The 19,030-nt window shown below is 45.1% G+C and overlaps 1 protein-coding gene across 3 annotated transcripts in view; it reads right to left on the reverse strand.

Moving 5' to 3' along the window:
- Nucleotides 1-19,030, reverse strand: part of LOC139420595 (ATP-dependent translocase ABCB1-like) — a 30,273-nt gene that overhangs the window by 2,805 nt on the left and 8,438 nt on the right. For 2 of the 3 annotated variants that reach the window (XM_071170796.1, XM_071170788.1), the window contains exons 6-27: nucleotides 18,169-18,360; nucleotides 17,767-17,938; nucleotides 17,516-17,640; nucleotides 16,983-17,154; nucleotides 16,412-16,525; nucleotides 14,045-14,155; nucleotides 13,828-13,953; nucleotides 13,550-13,753; nucleotides 13,122-13,292; nucleotides 12,820-12,981; nucleotides 12,496-12,672; nucleotides 12,038-12,184; nucleotides 11,774-11,878; nucleotides 11,517-11,594; nucleotides 10,834-10,917; nucleotides 10,474-10,677; nucleotides 10,267-10,367; nucleotides 9,968-10,108; nucleotides 5,290-5,446; nucleotides 4,761-4,958; nucleotides 3,840-4,046; nucleotides 703-849 (exon numbers count right to left, since the gene is read on the reverse strand). In XM_071170796.1, the coding sequence (XP_071026897.1) occupies nucleotides 703-849; nucleotides 3,840-4,046; nucleotides 4,761-4,958; nucleotides 5,290-5,446; nucleotides 9,968-10,108; nucleotides 10,267-10,367; nucleotides 10,474-10,677; nucleotides 10,834-10,917; nucleotides 11,517-11,594; nucleotides 11,774-11,878; nucleotides 12,038-12,184; nucleotides 12,496-12,672; nucleotides 12,820-12,981; nucleotides 13,122-13,292; nucleotides 13,550-13,753; nucleotides 13,828-13,953; nucleotides 14,045-14,155; nucleotides 16,412-16,525; nucleotides 16,983-17,154; nucleotides 17,516-17,640; nucleotides 17,767-17,938; nucleotides 18,169-18,360 (3,295 nt within the window). The remainder of the gene's footprint in view (nucleotides 1-702; nucleotides 850-3,839; nucleotides 4,047-4,760; nucleotides 4,959-5,289; nucleotides 5,447-9,967; nucleotides 10,109-10,266; nucleotides 10,368-10,473; nucleotides 10,678-10,833; nucleotides 10,918-11,516; nucleotides 11,595-11,773; nucleotides 11,879-12,037; nucleotides 12,185-12,495; nucleotides 12,673-12,819; nucleotides 12,982-13,121; nucleotides 13,293-13,549; nucleotides 13,754-13,827; nucleotides 13,954-14,044; nucleotides 14,156-16,411; nucleotides 16,526-16,982; nucleotides 17,155-17,515; nucleotides 17,641-17,766; nucleotides 17,939-18,168; nucleotides 18,361-19,030) is intronic. The other variant, XM_071170804.1, reaches the window with a different exon arrangement.

The raw sequence follows: 19,030 nt of genomic DNA on the forward strand, positions 1-19,030 counted from the left end.
TCACAAAATAGATGGCTTCATGAGGAAGGAAAATGATGTGGATATATTGAAGCAACATTTCAAGACATCAGTCAGGAAGTTAAAGCTTGGTCGCAAATGGGTCTTCCAAATGGACAATGACCTCAAGCATACTTCCAAAGTTGTGGCAAAATGGCTTAAGGACAACAAAGTCAAGGTATTGGAGTGGTCATTACAAAGCCCTGACCTCAATCCTATAGAACATTTGTGGCCAGAACTGATAAAGTGTGTAGGCAAGGAGGCCTACAAACCTGATTCAGTTACACCAGCACTGTCAGGAGGAATGGGCAAAAATTCACCCAACTTATTGTGGGAAGCTTGTGGAAGGCTACCCGAAACGTTTAACCCAAGATAAACTATTTAAAGGCAATGCTACCAAATACTAATTGAGTGTATGTAAACTTCTGACCCACTGGGAATGTGATGAAAGAAATAAAAGCTGAAATAAATCATTCTCTCCACTATTATTCTGACATTTCACATTCTTAAAATGAAGTGGTGATCCTAACTGACCTAAGACAGGGACTTTTTACTAGGATTAAATGTCAGGAATTGTGAAAAACTGAGTTTAAATGTATTTGGATAAGGTGTATGTAAACTTCCGACTTCAACTGTATATATATATATATATATATATATATATATATAGTTTAACAGAACACAAACACACACACACACACACACCCTCTCGCTCTCTGTGTCCAGTGCGGAGGTGGCCTCATCCAGCAGCAGGACTTTGGGGTTGCGGAGGATGGCTCTTGCAATGGCTATACGCTGCTTCTGCCCTCCTGACAACTGGGTCCCCTTGTCACCAGCTTGGGTGTCATACTTCTACTCAGGGAGATGGAGGGAAGATGAGATGGAGGGAAAGAAAGAGATTATCCTCGTCATCTCACACATGACATAACTCCTAGGGCTGGTTTTACGGACACAGATTAAGGCCGGGATTCAATTGACGATTGAGCTGACATGCGCAGCGTTTCCCATGAACGCGATCTCCGTGAACATCTGGGGAAAATGTATTTGAAAGGCGTATTGTTGGCTGTGTAGTGCTCTATAATGCGCCTTGCATCAAATCCCAGCCTAAAACTAGACCAGGACTAACACACGTAGGCCATTTAAAATCTATTTTTAGTCTGGGACTAGGCTTAATCTGTGTGTGAAACCAGTTCATAACTTCTTTCAGTCCTACAGGTGGTAAGCCCTCAGAGTGAAAGACAGTTCACCCTTACACAGGGAACAGCACTAAGACGACATTACTCCAGTAATGACCTGCAGTGTTATCTCTGGCACGGCATCTGAGAGAAGCTGATACCACTATCAGTTTGTCTGTGGTTATCTGACCATGCAGCCACTATTAAGGTATTGGTGCTGATGTAGAGATCTCAAGAAACCAAACTTACAAAAGCAGAAGATGCTTACAGTAGTATTAGCAGTAGTAGAAGTAGTAGTAGTAGTAGTACAGTAGTATTGGTGACAGTAGTAGCAATAGTAGTGGTATGGTGACAGTAGTGGTAGTAGTATTGGTGACAGTAGTAGCAATAGTAGTATTGGTGACAGTAGTAGTAGTAGTAATAGTAGTAGTAGTATTGGTGACAGTAGTAGTAGTATTGGTGACAGTAGTAATAGTAGTATTAGTATTGGTGACAGCCGTAGTAGTAATAGTAGTATTAGTATTGGTGACAGTAGTTGTAGTAGTGGTGACAGTAGTAGTAATTGGTGGTAGTAGTAGTAGTAGTGGTGACCGTAGTAGTATTGGTGGTAGTAGTAGTAGTGGTGACAGTAGTCGTATTGGTGGTAGTAGTAGTCGTATTGGTGACAGTAGTAGTAGTAGTAGTAGTGGTGACAGTAGTCGTATTGGTGGTAGTAGTAGTAGTGGTGAAAGTAGTCGTATTGGTGGTAGTAGTAGTAGTATTGGTGACAGTAGTAGTATTGGTGGTAGTAGTAGTAGTGGTGACAGTAGTAGTAGTAGTAGTAGTGGTGACAGTAGTCGTATTGGTGGTAGTAGTAGTAGTGGTGACAGTAGTAGTAGTAGTGGTGACAGTAGTAGTATTGGTGGTAATAGTAGTAGTGGTGACAGTAGTAGTAGTTGTAGTGGTGACAGTAGTCGTATTGGTGGTAGTAGTAGTAGTGGTGACAGTAGTCGTATTGGTGGTAGTAGTAGTAGTGGTGACAGTAGTAGTAGTATTGGTGACAGTAGTAGTAGTAGTGGTGACAGTAGTAGTATTGGTGGTAATAGTAGTAGTGGTGACAGTAGTAGTATTGGTGGTAATAGTAGTAGTGGTGACAGTAGTCGTATTGGTGGTAGTAGTAGTAGTGGTGACAGTAGTAGTAGTAGTAGTGGTGACAGTAGTAGTAGTAGTGGTGACAGTGGTAGTAGTAGTGGTGACAGTAGTCGTATTGGTGGTTGTAGTAGTAGTATTGGTGACAGTAGTAGTAGTATTGGTGACAGTAGTAATAGTAGTATTAGTATTGGTGACAGTCATAGTAGTAATAGTAGTATTAGTATTGGTGACAGTAGTCGTAGTAGTGGTGACAGTAGTAGTAGTAGTAGTAGTGGTGACAGTAGTAGTATTGGTGGTAATAGTAGTAGTGGTGACAGTAGTAGTAGTAGTAGTGGTGACAGTAGTCGTATTGGTGGTAGTAGTAGTATTGGTGACAGTAGTAGTAGTAGTGGTGACAGTAGTAGTATTGGTGGTAATAGTAGTAGTGGTGACAGTAGTAGTATTGGTGGTAATAGTAGTAGTGGTGACAGTAGTCGTATTGGTGGTAGTAGTAGTAGTGGTGACAGTAGTAGTAGTAGTAGTGGTGACAGTAGTAGTACTAGTGGTGACAGTAGTAGTATTGGTGGTAATAGTAGTAGTGGTGACAGTAGTAGTATTGGTGGTAATAGTAGTAGTGGTGACAGTAGTCGTATTGGTGGTTGTAGTAGTAGTATTGGTGACAGTAGTAGTAGTATTGGTGACAGTAGTAATAGTAGTATTAGTATTGGTGACAGTCGTAGTAGTAATAGTAGTATTAGTATTGGTGACAGTAGTCGTAGTAGTGGTGACAGTAGTAGTATTGGTGGTAGTAGTATTAGTATTGGTGACAGTCGTAGTAGTAATAGTAGTATTAGTATTGGTGACAGTAGTCGTAGTAGTGGTGACAGTAGTAGTATTGGTGGTAGTAGTAGTATTGGTGGTAGTAGTAGTAGTGGTGACAGTAGTCATATTGGTGGTAGTAGTAGTCGTATTGGTGACAGTAGTAGTAGTAGTAGTGGTGACAGTAGTAGTATTGGTGGTAGTAGTAGTCGTATTGGTGGTAGTAGTAGTAGTGGTGACAGTAGTCGTATTGGTGGTAGTAGTAGTAGTATTGGTGACAGTAGTAGTAGTAGTATTGGTGGTAGTAGTAGTAGTGGTGACAGTAGTCGTATTGGTGGTAGTAGTAGTAGTGGTGACAGTAGTAGTAGTAGTAGTGGTGACAGTAGTAGTATTGGTGGTAATAGTAGTAGTGGTGACAGTAGTCGTATTGGTGGTAGTAGTAGTAGTGGTGACAGTAGTAGTATTGGTGGTAATAGTAGTAGTGGTGACAGTAGTCGTATTGGTGGTAGTAGTAGTAGTGGTGACAGTAGTAGTAGTAGTGGTGACAGTAGTAGTATTGGTGACAGTGTTAGTAGTAGTGGTGACAGTAGTCGTATTGGTGGTTGTAGTAGTAGTATTGGTGACAGTAGTAGTATTAGTGGTGACAGTAGTAGTATTGGTGGTAATAGTAGTTTTGGTGACAGTAGTAGTATTGGTGGTAGTAGTAGTAGTGGTGACAGTAGTAGTATTAGTGTGTACCTGAGGCAGGTCGTCTATGAAGCTGTGTATGTTGGCAGCTTTAGCAGCACTCTGGATCTCCTCCATGGTAACTTTGCGTGTGTTGTCTCCGTAGGCGATGTTCTCTGCCAGACTACAGTCAAACAGCACGGGCTCCTGGGATACGATGCCCATCTGGGCCCTCAGCCAATGGATGTTCAGCTTCTTAGCATCACTGTTGTCCAACATCTGAGGAAGAAGAGCAGGAGGAAGAGTTAACATCAAAGTTGGATAATCCTCTAGTGTTTGTCATTTTATCAGTGGCCTTAGCAGGGCAATAACCTCCACATGAACACACAAATGCACTTTGAGCAGGATCATAACCCACAAGGTCTCAGTACAGTAGAGCCAGTATAGTAGAGCGTTATGAAGCAACAGTGTCAACATCCTGGCCTGTCAATCAGTAATTATAGAACCGTGTTTTAGTAGGAGAATTTCTACACAGTCACACATGGAGACACATGAGGGCTCTATGTTTCCATGTATTTTTGCATATAAAAATTCCAGCAAATATCTCACTGTCTGACTGGTGACAGTGGTCATTAAACATACAGTACATATAGCTTTAATAATCAATGTGTGTATACATGTGTGTGAAAACGTTTGTGTGTGTGTGTAGGTTGGGTCTTTTATCCTTGTGGGGACCTAAAATGCCCAAAAGTCCCCATAAGGATAGTAAAACAAAAATTCTCCCTCATGGGACATTTCCCACATCCCCATCAGGACAAAGGCTATTTTAAGTTTAGGGGTTAGGTTTAGGGTTACAATTAGTGTTAGGAGTTAGGTTCGGGTTCGGATTATGGTAAGGGTTAGGAGTTAGGGAAAATAGGGTTTTGAATGGAAATTAATTTTAGGTCCCCACGAGGATAGAGGAACATAACGTGTGTGTGTGTGTGTACTCACCACTGTGCCCTGTAGTGGGTCGTAGAACCTCTCCAGTAATTGTATGGTTGTACTCTTCCCACAGCCACTGCTGCCCACCAGGGCTAGAGTCTGGCCCTTCTGCACCTTCAGCTCCAGTCCCTGCAGGACAGCAAGGTCTGGACGGGACGGGTAGTTGAACCTCACTCCCTGGAAACGCACGTTACCATCAAAGTGGTCCTGGAGGGAAGAGAGGGAGGCAGAAGAACATCCTTTCATGAAATAATCTCCTGGCATGTACTATACAATCACTCCACAACTCTCCACTGTGATAGCCACTGGGTGGGTGGGTGGGTGGGTGGGTGTGGTGTGTGTGTGTGTGTGTGTGTGTGTGTGTGTGTGTGTGTGTGTGTGTGTGTGTGTGTGTGTGTGTGTGTGTGTGTGTGTGTGTGTGTGTGTGTGTGTGTGTGTGTGTGTGTGTGTGTGTGTGTGTGTGTGTGTGTGTGTGTGTGTGTGTGTGTGTGCGTGCGTGCGTACGTGCGTGCGTGCGTGCGTGCGTGTGTGTGTGTACCGGTGTTTCTCCCTCCTGTGAGCAGTTGTCTATGGCAGGTTCTCTGTTGATAAGGAACATAAGGTGAGATGCTGATATCTTGGCTTTGGCATAGTTAGGCGTGAAGGAGTTGGCCTCTCCTACTGCCATGGCTCCGTACAGCACTGCAGAGATCACCCTTTAGAGAGAGAGACAGAGAGAACAAGTTACGATCTATCTAAATGTATCTTAAAGGGATAGTTCATACTGCAGAGATCACCCTTTAGAGAGAGAGACAGAGAGAACAAGTTACGATCTATCTAACATGTATCTTAAAGGGATAGTTCATACTGCAGAGATCACCCTGGAGAGAGAGAGAGACACAGAACAGGTTACGATCTATCTAACATGTATCTTAAAGGGATAGTTCATACTGCAGAGATCACCCTGGAGAGAGAGAGAGACAGAGAACAGGTTATACACTAAAAACAAATGGTTCTATATAGTGCCAAATAAGTTTTTTTAGCTTGTAACCATCACATGACCCAATGGCGTTCCAATTCATCCCATTGGTGTTCGATGGGGTTGAGGTCAGGGCTCTGTGCAGGCCAGTGAAGTTCCTCCACACTGTTCTCGACCAACCATTTCTGTATGGACCTCAATTTGTGCACGGGGGCATTGTCATGCTGAAACAGGAAAGGGCCTTCCTCAAACTGTTGCCACAAAGTTGGAAGAATAGAATCTTCTAAAATGTCATTGTATGCTGTAGCGTTAAGATTTCCCTTCACTGGAACTAAGGAGCCTAGCCCGAACCATGAAAAACAGCTCCAGGCCACCTCCTAAAGTTGGCACTATGCATTGGGGCAGGTAGCATTCTCCTGGCATCTGCCAAACCCAGACTGCCAGATGGTGAAGCGTGATTCATCACTCCAGAGAACGATTTTCCACTGCTCCAGAGTCCAATGGTGGCGAGCTTTACACCACTCCAGCCGACGCTTGGCATTGTGCATGGTGATCTTAGGCTTGTGTGCGGCTGCTCAGCTATGGAAACCCATTTCATGAAGCTCCCGACGAACAGTTATTGTGCTGACGTTGCTTCCAGAGGCAGTTTGGAACTCGGTAGTGAGGGTTGTAACCGAGGACAAACGATTTTGCGGTTGCACTCGGCGGTTCCATTCTGTGAGCTTGTGTGGCCTACCACTTCGCAGCAGAGCCGTTGTTGCTCCTAAACGTTTCCACATTACAATAACAGCACTTACAGTTGACTGGAGCAGCTCTAGCAGGGCAGAAATTTGACGAACTGACTTGTTGGAAAGATGGCCTCCTATGACGGTGCCATGTTGAAAGTCACTGAGCTTTTCAGTAAGGCCGTTCTACAGCCAATGTTTTTCTATTGAGATTGCATGGTTTGTGCTCGATTTTATAAACCTGTCAGCAACGGGTGTGGCTAAAATAGCCAAATCCACTAATTTGAAGGGGTGTCCACATAATTTTTTGGAGCAGGTCATCCTAGATCTGAATGAATGAAATTTTCTTTACATAGTTGAATGTGTTGACAACAAAATCACACAAAAATTATCAATGGAAATCAAATTTATCAACCCATGGAGGTCTGGATTTGGAGTCACACTCAAAATTAAAGTGGAAAACCACACTACAGGCTGATCCAACTTTGATGTAATGTCCTTAAAACAAGTCAAAATGAGGCTCAGTAGTGTGTGTGGGCTCCATGTGCCTGTATGACCTCCCTACAACGCCTGGGCATGCTCCTGATGAGGTGGCGGATGGTCTTCTGAGGGATCTCTTCCCAGACCTGGAATAAAGCATCCGCCAACTCCTGGACAGCCAACTCCTGGTCAGTCTGTGGTCTGTTGGTGGATGGAGCGAGACATGATGTCCCAGATGTGCTCAATTGGATTCAGGTCTGAGGAACGGGCTGGCCAGTCCATAGCATCAATGCCTTCCTCTTGCAGGAACTGCTGACACACTCCAGCCACATGAGGTCTAGCATTGTCTTGCATTAGGAGGAACCCAGGGCCAACCGCACCAGCATATGGTCTCACAAGGGGTCTGAGGATCTCATCTCGGTACCTAATGGCAGTCAGGCTACCTCTGGCGAGCACATGGAGGGCTGTGCGGCCCCCCAAAGAAATGCCACCCCACACCATGACTGACCCACCGCCAAACCGGTCATGCTGGAGGATGTTGCAGGCAGCAGAATGTTCTCCACGGCGTCTCACGACTCTGTCACGTCTGTCACATGTGCTCAGTGTGAACCTACTTTCATCTGTGAAGAGCACAGGGCGCCAGTGGCGAATTTGCCAATCTTGGTGTTCTCTGGCAAATGCCAAACGTCCTGCACGGTGTTGAGCTGTAAGCACAACCCCCACCTGTGGACGTCGGGACCTCATACCACCCTCATGGAGTCTGTTTCTGACCGTTTGAGCAGACACATGCACATTTGTGGCCTGCTGGAGGTCATTTTGCAGGGCTCTGGCAGTGCTCCTCCTGCTCCTCCTTGTACAAAGGCAGAGGTAGCGGTCCTGCTGCTGGGTTGTTGCCCTCCTACGGCCTCCTCCACGTCTCCTGATGTACTGGCCTGTCTCCTGGTAGCACCTCCATGCTCTGGACACTACGCTGACAGACACAGCAAACCTTCTTGCCACAGCTCACATTGATGTGCCATCCTGGATGAGCTGCACTACCTGAGCCACTTGTGTGAGTTGTAGACTCCGTCTCATGCTACCACTAGAGTGAAAGCACCGCCAGCATTCAAAAGTGACCAAAACATCAGCCAGGAAGCATAGGAACTGAGAAGTGGTCTGTGGTCACCACCTGCAGAACCACTCCTTTATTGGGGGTGTCTTGCTAATTGCCTATAATTTCCACCTGTTGTCTATTCCATTTGCACAACAGCATGTGAAATGTATTGTCAATCAGTGTTGCTTCCTACGTGGACAGTTTGATTTCACAGAAGTGTGATTGACTTGGAGTTACATTGTGTTGTTTAAGTGTTCCCTTTATTTTTTTGAGCAGTGTATATATAATGTATCTTAAAGAGATAGTTCACACTGCAGAGATCACCCTGGAGAGCGAGACAGAGAGAACAGGTTTCTCTCTATCTAACATGTATCTTAAAGGGATAGTTCACCCAAAGTTCATAATGACATATTGGTTTCCTTACCCTGTAAGCAGTCTATGGGCTGCTTTGGTTTTGTTTACCCGGCCACTGTTTCCAAATGGTAACATTTTAGCATTCGTGGCACAAATCCAATGCAAGTCAATGTTACCGATATTATATTTACGAGCTTCATGTTCAAATCAATGTCCAAATCACCACTTCAAGTCCCCAGGGCACGTCTCTGTACTACGGGGGACCGAGTCTCCTGCTCCGATGCCCCTCGCCTATGGAATGCTCTCCCTGACCATCTGAGAGCCGCTACATCAATTGGAGACTTTAAAACACATTTCTACACACTATTTATCATAGTCCTAAACTGAAAAGTATTTCAGCACCTAGCCTACTTTTGCTATTTCCTGCCTTGATTCAAATGATTTGCCCATGTAGAGCTTTGAGATAACACTGTAATGAAAAGCGATAAATAACTGCATCGAGTTACACAATCAATTTAAGATGCTATGATTTGGACATGAAGCATGAAAAAATTAGCATTGGTTTTGCGTCACAAATGCTAAAACAGTGTATCAAGCTCGGATTCTATTGTATCAAGCTCGCTAAAGTCTAATTTAGGTTCAACTTAAATTATCTTGAAGTCATGCCAGAGAAATTTGAACCTCACATTGAAAGTGACAATACAACCGCATGACACTTTAAAGGTGCAATATGTAGGAAATGCTCTGCCATTTCCTGGTTGCTAAAATTCTAATTTTAGTTTACGTGACAAAACAAGTAGAAGAGAATCATTGTACCATCTAAACCTCTGGGAAATATATTTTACATAACCCAAAATATGGTATTTTCAGGTGTTTGAAGCTGGTGTAAAAAAAAACGAAAGTAAAAGACGCAAAAAATAAACTTTAAAAAAATGAATGCATAGAAATAGAGAAAATAGAACATACCTACCGCTTCTTAGACTTGCTTTCAATGAGAATGACAGATCTGGTTGGGTCGGCAAAAAAGTTGCATATTGCCGCTTTAATGACAATAGTAACATCTGTGTATGACAGACATTATGTTGCTGTTATGACAGTGTCATGACTGCCTTATGTACACCTTTTCAAATAAAATGTTATCTAAGCCTTTGGTCGTGATATCTACTCTATAACATCCATTTATATGGGTCACATGTTAGACATGTCATGGCTATATGGCCATTGTTGCTACGGTGATGAGTCCCTAGATCAGCGTTGACCTCCAACACACTTCCCAGTTAGGTAATGATTAACCACAACCACCTTTGACCACTGTAATACTGGACATTCCTGTCAGGCCTAGATGAGCTGGGCCGGGGTGTGTTCTACTATACCTGAGCTGTACAATGTACACACACATCCTCCACTACTGTACCTGAGCTGTATTGTACAATGTATACACAAATCGGCACACTACTGTTCCTGTGTCCACCAAGAACCCATATTAGGGAAGCAATTGAGTCGTTCCAACATGGCCTTATAGTCACATAGGAAAAGGCTATAAGGACAGTTGTGAACATGGACACATGACTGAAGTAACCCAATCAAAGGTAGCTGCTGTACTCACAGGAATACATTTTCAAAGGTCATGATGCCTTCCTCTATGAGCCAGGCTCCGAAGCGGAAGCAGCCTGCATAGGCAAAGTAGATCATGGCCTGAGAGAAGGAGAATGTGATGCCATACACATGGGCCTTCTTCTGAGAGTTCCTACAGAGGAAGAGAGAGAGAGAGATTAAAGAGAGGGGTGATTACATAAACAAAAGTAATATAGTACATTTACAAGACTGACACTGTTGACACATTAAAAACACAGCATTGACTAGGACTTTTTATAATGGAAATTGTAAACTTTGTAGCACACGTACTTGTAAGGCACTATGAGGTTCTCCTGGTACAGAGACTCAAACTTCTGCTCTCTGGTGAGAGATGCCACCGTACGGATGTTCTCTATGGCCTCTGTGGCAATCTGACACACACACACTGGTTAGACTCGAGAGAAGAACATTCACTGTTGCAAATTTTGGGAGCTATGAAGAGAGTGAATAAGAAAGTGTGTGTGAGTGGTTGTGTACCTTGCCAGCCTGTTCTAGCTCTTTCTTGTCTTTGACAGCGTGACCAGAGAGCATCTTCATCTGTATGCCTCCAGCTACAGCCATGACAGGTACCACACACAGGATGAGAAGAGTCAGCTGCCAGCCGTACACAAACGAGATGATCAGACTGGTGCCCAGGTTAGCCACGTTCTGGGCCAGAGTGGCCAAACGCACTCCTGTAGCCTGGAGAGGGAGGGAGGGTTAGTGTGTGTGTGTGTGTGTGTGTGTGTGTGTGTGTGTGTGTGTGTGTGTGTGTGTGTGTGTGTGTGTGTGTGTGTGTGTGTGTGTGTGTGTGTGTGTGTGTGTGTGTGTGTGTTCATGTGTGTACTTACTACTTACCCCCTGTACTTGTGCTGCATCTGTAGCCAGTCTAGTGGTGAGAGCTCCAACACTGTTCTTGTGACTGTCATACCAGCCCAACTCCTACAGGAGAACAAAGATAGTTACATGTTCAAAATGTCTCTATAACCTATTTGAGCCTTTATAAACACTCCATAAGCCCTATAACCTATATAAGACTAAATACACCTTATATTACCTTTATTAAACACTATATAGCCCTAAATAAACAGTCTTACCTTTATTAAACACTATATAGGCCTAAATAAACACCTTTATTAAACACTCTATAAGCCTAAATAAACACCTTTATTAAACACTATATAGGCCTAAATAAACAGTCTTACCTTTATTAAACACTATATAGGCCTAAATAAACTGTCTTACCTTTATTAAACACTCTATAAGCCTAAATAAACACCTTTATTAAACACTCTATAGGCCTAAATAAACACCTTTATTAAACACCCCATAAGCCTAAATAAACTGTCTTACCTTTATAAAACACCCTATAAGCCTAAATAAACACCTTTATTAAACACTCTATAGGCCTAAATAAACACCTTTATTAAACACTCTATAGGCCTAAATAAACTGTCTTACCTTTATAAAACACCCTATAAGCCTAAATAAACTGTCTCACCTTTATTAAACACCCTATAAGCCTAAATAAACTGTCTTGCCTGTCTCATCATGGCTTTAAAGGCCATCAGTCTCAGCTTCATGGTCAGAATCTCCCCGGCCTTCCCAAAACAGAATCCCTGGAGAGAAGACAACCACGTATCACAGTCATAGTAAGTAAAATTTCAAGATGCTGTCGATCAATAGAAATACATTAGGGACCACTGACCTGCTGTAGGATAGATACAAACCTAAGCCCCTCCCACATTCTGTCGCTCATTCGTCATATTATTTTTCATTGGGTGAGGTGTGTGCGTACCTGCAGGAACATGGTTATGAAGGAGACGACTCCAATGAGGGCGAACATGATAGAGTAGAACGAGGAGCGTTGTCTAACTAGTTCCTGGTCTTGCTCTGCAAACACCTGAAACATGACAACAACACAAACATGATCATCTGAGGTGATGCTTTTTGATGGAATATGACTAATTCAACTTTCAGTAATGAGAAGAAGATGAATAAACTGAAATAAATGAGTAAACATAGAATGATGATATCTGGTATTAACTGATATTTAACATACAGCGATGATTTTAGAGAAGATGACAGCAAAGAAAGGCTGCATGCCCCCGTTGATAGTGGCACAGATCACACCAACCACCATATAGGGCCACTCAGGAAGGTTCAGCTTCAACACCTTCAGAAACGACACAGGAGGAATCTCCTCATCCTGGGGAGATAGAGAAGACAGAGAGAGAGAAGAGAGAGAGAAAGAGAGTGAGAGGAAGGAGAGAGAGAGAAGATAGAGAAAGAAAGGAAGGAGAGAGAAAGAGAAGATAGAGAAAGGAAGGAGAGAGAGAGAGAGAAGACAGAGAAAGGAAGGAGAGAGAAGAGAGAAAGGAAGGAGAGAGAGAAGAGAGGGAAATCATCAGAAACATTCCAAATGGTACAACAATTATGTCCCACAGTGTGTCCACCACTGATCCTGGATTAAAATGGGAATATCCCTTCTAGGTAGTACCTCTAGCTCCATAGCCTTACCTCTTCTTCCACTTCAGTCTTGTCCTTGTCTCCTTTCTCTGAGCCGACGAAGGACGATCCCTTGGTAGATTTCCTCCTGATGAGGGTGGTCTCTGAGAACGGCGTCACTGACGGACTCTTCTCCTCCAGAACCTGCTCCTCCACAGCCTCCTCGCCCTCCTCAGGACTCTTAAACGTCTGGAAGAACACAACAGAATAGAATATAGAGTCAAATGTGTGTATTTGTTTGTTATGTGGCGTGTGTGTGACACTGTTTTGATAACGCTGTTACCTAAATGGTGACGTAGATGCAAGATGTGTGAGGAGGGTGTGTGTGTGTGTTACCTGCATGGTGACCAGTGTGTGGTAGACTCCTTCTTTTTCCATCAGTTGGCTGTGTGTTCCCAGCTCTACAATCTCTCCCTTCTGGAAGCCTGCGATGACATCAGCATTACGGATAGTAGACAGACGATGGGCCACCACGATGGTAGTACGACCCTGTCTCACCTGGAGGGGGAGGGAGGGAGGAAGGTGAAGGGGGAGTGAAAGGGAGGGAAGAGAGGGGCATAGCCATGTTTAGTAGATGTTGATAAACTGGTGCAAAGGGTGCATGTGTGTGTGTGTCTGTCTGTCTGTGTGTCCTCTACCTTGTCCAAAGCAGCCTGTACGATGGTCTCACTCTCGGCGTCGAGGGCTGAGGTAGCCTCATCCAACAAGAGGATCTTGGGGTTGCGTACGAGAGCGCGTGCGATAGCGATCCTCTGTTTCTGTCCTCCACTCATCTGGGTTCCTCTGTCTCCAACTAGAGTCTCAAACTTCTGCTCAACAGAAACAATATTATCAATATACTGTAATCAATCATTATCTAGCATTAGTTATAGTACTACTACTACTACAACTACTACTACTTCTACTACACACACACACACACACACACACACAAACAAACCACACTCACGGACAGACAGACACACACACACACAGACAGACAGACACTCACACCACACTCACAGACAGACAGACACACACACACAGTAACATACACAGACAGACACAGACAGACACAGTAACATACATCAGGTAGTGTCATGATGAAGTCGTAGGCGTTGGCCTCCCTAGCAGCCTGTTCTATCTCCTGATGTGTGACGTCAGGTCGTCCGTAGCGGATGTTCTCAGCGATGGTGGTAGCAAACAGGATGGGCTCCTGACTGACAACGCCAATCATCTCTCTCAGGAAGCGCACGTTCAGGGAGCGCACGTCATGACCATCTACACACACCTACAGAACACAGAGGGCATAGTTACAGAACAGATACTGTGTGTGTGTGTGTGTGTGTGTTCCATGATACTCACTGATCCATCTTGTGGATCATAGAACCGCTGCAGCAGCTGAACGGTGGTGCTCTTCCCACAGCCACTACTGCCTACCAGAGCTATGGTCTGGCCACTACGCACGCTCAGAGACATTCCATTCAACACCTACAAAGAGACACACACAGAAACACACCGTTTAACATCTACAAACATCTACTGGACATCAACACACACACGTAAAGAAGGCAGCACATACTTTGACGTTGGGTCGTGAGGGGTAGGTGAAATGGATGTTGTTAAACTCTATGTTTCCTTTGATGACATCAGGCTTGTGGCCGTGGTCTGAGTAGCTGTTGATGTGGGGTTTCTGAACAGACAAACAACAACAGCAGTGAGACTAAGAACATAAACATGTAGATGTGAACATTCAAGCAGGTCACCAACTAATACTATTACTGGACACATAAATGATACCATAAAATACTACAGGACTATTATACTGCCGGTAACCATTTTTCAACCAATATGGTGCGTGAGAAGAGTATCCTGGTTTATACAGCAGCATAAACACACACAGACACAGAGGCCTGGTTTATACAGCAGCATAAACATCCCCTTCTGAAGACTCCCTGTATTCCTGACTGCTCAGTGGGGAAAGATGTGTTATTCTACTGTGTGTTAAGCGCTCTACAGAGTCCCAACAGTTTCCCCATTCACACCATAGACATTATATAAGTAGACAGTAATTCCAGCTGGAATTCAAGGCCCCATTCAGAGCAGCCCGCAGCTAAAATGGTGGGCCGAATCAGAAAGGATTGATTCTGGTGGGAGTGTGGTGATTGGTGATTGGGGACTGTGCTTTAGCCTCCTGCTCTCTACGCCCCCTCTTTCAGTCCCCTCTCTCCACCCTCGTTCTTTCCATCAGGCCTCCCTCCCTCTATGAGTCCCCCCCCGCCTCTCTTTCCCCTCTCTCGATGAGTCCCCTGCCTCTCTCTCCCCTTTGTCTGTGAGTCCCCTGCCTCTCTCCCCCCTCCCTCTATGAGTCCCCCGCCTCTCTCTGCCCTCTCTCTATGAGTCCCCTGCCTCTCTCTCCCATCTCTCTGAGTCCCCCACCTCTCTCTATGAGTCCCCCGCCTCTCTCTCCCCTCCCTCTATGAGTCCCCTGCCTCTCTCTCCTATCTCTCTGAGCCCCATCTCTCTCTATGAGTCCCCCGCCTCTCTCTCCCCTCCCTCTGAGTCCCCTGCCTCTCTCTGCCCTCTCTCTATGAGTCCCCCGCCTCTCTCTCCCCTCCCTCTATGAGTCCCCCGCCACTCTCTCCCCTCCCTCTATGAGTCCCCTGCCTCTCTCTCCCCACTTTCTATGAGTCCCCCGTCTCTCTCTCCCCTCCCTCTATGAGTCCCCTGCCTCTTTCTATGAGTCCCCCACCTCTCTCTATGAGTCCCCCGCCTCTCTCTCCCCTCTCTCTATGAGTCCCCTGCCTCTCTCTGCCCTCTCTCTATGAGTCCCCCGCCTCTCTTTCCTCTCTCTCGATGAGTCCCCTGCCTCTCTCTCCCCTTTGTCTGTGAGTCCCCTGCCTCTCTCTCCCATCTCTCTGAGTCCCGTACCTCTCTCTATGAGTCCCCCACTTCTCTCTCCCCTCTCAGAGGGACAATAGGAGGAAGAGTGTTAGCCAGAGGGCAGGTTTATCTACGTGTTAGTTTCAGCCCTGTTTATTTACACTAGTTTTCGTGTTACAGAGCATGAACAGTACGTGTGTGTGCCTGTCTGTTACAGTGTGTATTAGTGTGTGTGTGTATGTTTGTGGCAGTCTCTCTATCTCTCTCTCTCTCTCTCTCTCTCTCTCAGATCTTACAATATGTAAGTTCCCCTGGGTACCTCACCCTTCCACAGTTTCCCCTTGTTTTTGTCTTTGGTGTGTGTGTGTATTTGTTTGTGTGTGTGAGTGTGTGTGTGTGTGATTGGGGGGAGAGTTCAAAGAATGTAACTTTGATTTCTCTTGATAGTAAAAAGTTAGTTTTGCAACACAACATTTTGTTGGTCAGAGTATTCATATTCAACCACGCTCCCCAGTGTGTATATACTGTATGTAAGCATGGTAAGAGCAGCTCTGTCTGTCTGACTGTGCGTTGTAAACTCAAGTCATCGTGAAACATTAACAATCGTGAACCATTCACAAACACACAGTGAACTAAGAACAGTCCATTCTGCTACAACCACAGTGTTGCTTTTCTCTGTGTTAACCCTGACCAGCCCAGAGTGTGTGTGTGTGTGTGTGTGTGTGTGTGTGTGTGTGTGTGTGTGTGTGTGTGTGTGTGTGTGTGTGTGTGTGTGTGTGTGTGTGTGTGTGTGTGTGTGTGTGTGTGTGTGTGTGTGTGTGTGTGTGTGTGTGAGGAGAGGGTGTGTGTGTGTGTGTGTGTGTGTGTGTGTGTGTGTGTGTGTGTGTGTGTGTGTGTGTGTGTGTGTGTGTGAGGAGAGGGTGTGTGTGTGTGTGTGTGTGTGTGTGTGTGTGTGTGTGTGTGTGTGTGTGTGTGTGTGTGTGTGTGTGTGTGTGTGTGGAGAGGGTGTGTGTGTGTGTGTGTGTGTGTGTGTGTGTGTGTGTGTGTGTGTGTGTGTGTGTCTCACATTGTCGATGATGTTGTAGACTTTGTGTGCCGCTCCCCGGGCACTGGCGAAGGCCTGGACATTAGGAGAAGTCTGTCCCATGGCAAACGCCCCGATCAACACTGTGAAGAACACCTACAGGACACAAATAAACATCAGTGTGTGTGTGTGTGTGTGTGTGTGTGTGTGTGTGTGTGTGTGTGTGTGTGTGTGTGTGTGTGTGTGTAACTATAGTAAACAAACACAAATTAGTCCCTACAAGTTCAAATGTTATTTCAAGTGGGGTTTAGGGTTAAGGTTAGAATTAGTGTTAGGGTGTTAGGGTTAGGAGCTAGGATTAATTCTAGGGTTAGGAGCTAGGGTTAGGAGCTAGGGTTAATTCTAGAGTTAGGAGCTAGGGTTAATTCTAGGGTTAGGAGCTAGGGTTAGAGTTAATGTTAGGTTTTGGGGTTAAGGTTAGGGCTAGGGGTTAGGGAAAATAAGATTTTGAATGGGACTGAATCGTGTCTAGCTAGCTTAGTTATACAAGACTGTGTGTGCTTGTGTGTGTGTGTGTGTGTGTGTGTGTGTGTGTGTGTGTGTGTGTACTCACGGTGAGGACAGTTCCAATGGTGTATTCTCCAGATAGGATGAGTGTGCTGCCGTACCAGAAGGACAGAGCGTAGGACAGATAGATCATCAGGAAGGTGAAGCCCATGGCGATGTTAGCAGAGATGGCTTTACGGATCCCCATGTTCTTAGCATCCTCCAGGTTTTTCTCGTACCTGTGGTACAAAACAACACACACACACAGAAACGCACATGAATTGAAAGAGAGAGAAAAACACAGAGAGACAGAGGGAATGAGAGAGAGAGAGAGAGAGAGAGAGAGATGGTATACATATACAAACACACCACACTAATCGAATTGTCCTCCTCACTGATGGTTTTATACAGAGTGGTGTCGACTGGTCTATCCACTTATAGAACAATAACAACTACTGACTGCTCAGGCTAATGGTCTTCACAGCAGCAACAAGTCCTTTAGGAACATTATCCTGGTGACCCGTCTGTTGCCTTAGTTACCGCTCCTTTAACATTAGCAAAATGTCTCCATTCTACCCCCGCTCTCTCTCTCACACACACCTGGTTATCTCCTTCTGTTGTCCACCGAAAGCGAAGACTGTTCTGACAGAAGAGATCACCTCCTCAGCCACGGCTCCAGCTTTAGCATAAGCACTCTGCTCCAGGGATGTGAAGGACGTCAGTACCTAGAGACACACAACGGAGAAAGACAGAGGTGTGTGTGTGTGTGCGCGCGCATGTGTGTGCACTTTCACACATGCACGGGGATGTGTGTGTGTGTGTGTGTGTGTGTGTGTGTGTGTGAGGCCCACCTTGCTGAATATAAAAGCAGAGAAGCCCAGCACAGGGCTGACAGCCAGGATGACAAGGGTGAGCTTCCATCCTTTGCTGAAGCCGATGACGAAGGAAGCAACGAAGGTGGTGAAGGACTGGATCAACATGCCCACCTTGTCACCTATCCCCTCGTTGATCTTATAGATGTCACTGTGGAGGGGAGGAAATACAGAATAAAACACATACACACACACACACATACATACACACACACACACACTCACATAAACACACATGCATACACTCACACACATAGATACACACACTCCCCATATTTGATTGAACAGGGCTGTTTAAACCCTGAAGCTACATCCAGATGGTATCAATGTAAAACACCTTCCCCTATAAACGCCAATCCATTCCTATAGGTATCTCCTCACTCTGTTAGGCGGGTGTTGAGTTCTCCCGTCTCGTTGACGTCGAACCAGCCGATCTCCTGCTGCATGATGCAGTGGAAGAAGAGCTTCCTGAGGCGTTTGACCTGCCTGCCTGCCGCCAGGGTCCAGAAGGCCACCTGCATGTAGGCTGCTACCAACACCACCGCACCCATTATAGAGTAGTAGATAGCATGGCTGGAATACAGACATACGGCTGGTCAACACACACACATCCAGACATACAAAACCTTAATGATGGTTTGTAGATAATTGGGGCACAGGGGTACATTTTAGGGAATAATGACTTTGTGAACATGACGGTGACACAGGTACATGACTGTATGTGCGTTTACATTACGCAGGTTAATCTATACAAAATGCCATCCATTATGGAGTAAATAGCAAGCATACTGAGGCACAAAGGCAGAGAGGTAAAGGTGATCCCTTGAATATACCATTTGACGTTACAATGTATTTTATAGGGAAGTAGCTCCTTATCTGGGGCCGGATCTTTCAATTCTGAGGCTCTGTATCTGTTCACATATCTGAAATATGTCAAATCGGTGTGTTTCAACGTTCTGTGGTTCAAAATAAAAGGTCCCACACAATCCTACCCTATGACATCATTCATGTCACGCCTGCTCCCGCTCTCCCTGTCTGGCGCTCATTATGCGCAGCAGCGCTCATTGGACTCACCTGGACTCCTTCCCCTTGTTGATTGTCCTATCAATAACTGTCTGCTTCCCCGTGTGTTCCTGTGTCTGCATTAATGTCGTTGTGTGTTCTTGTCCAGACGCTGTCCTGTCCTGTTCCATGTTGGTGGTTAAGTAAAAAGCCAGGGTGGAGTGCAGTTGTCCTGTTCCAT

This window comes from Oncorhynchus clarkii, chromosome 2 (genome assembly GCF_045791955.1).
Source record: "Oncorhynchus clarkii lewisi isolate Uvic-CL-2024 chromosome 2, UVic_Ocla_1.0, whole genome shotgun sequence".
NCBI classification, from domain to species: Eukaryota; Metazoa; Chordata; class Actinopteri; order Salmoniformes; family Salmonidae; genus Oncorhynchus; species Oncorhynchus clarkii.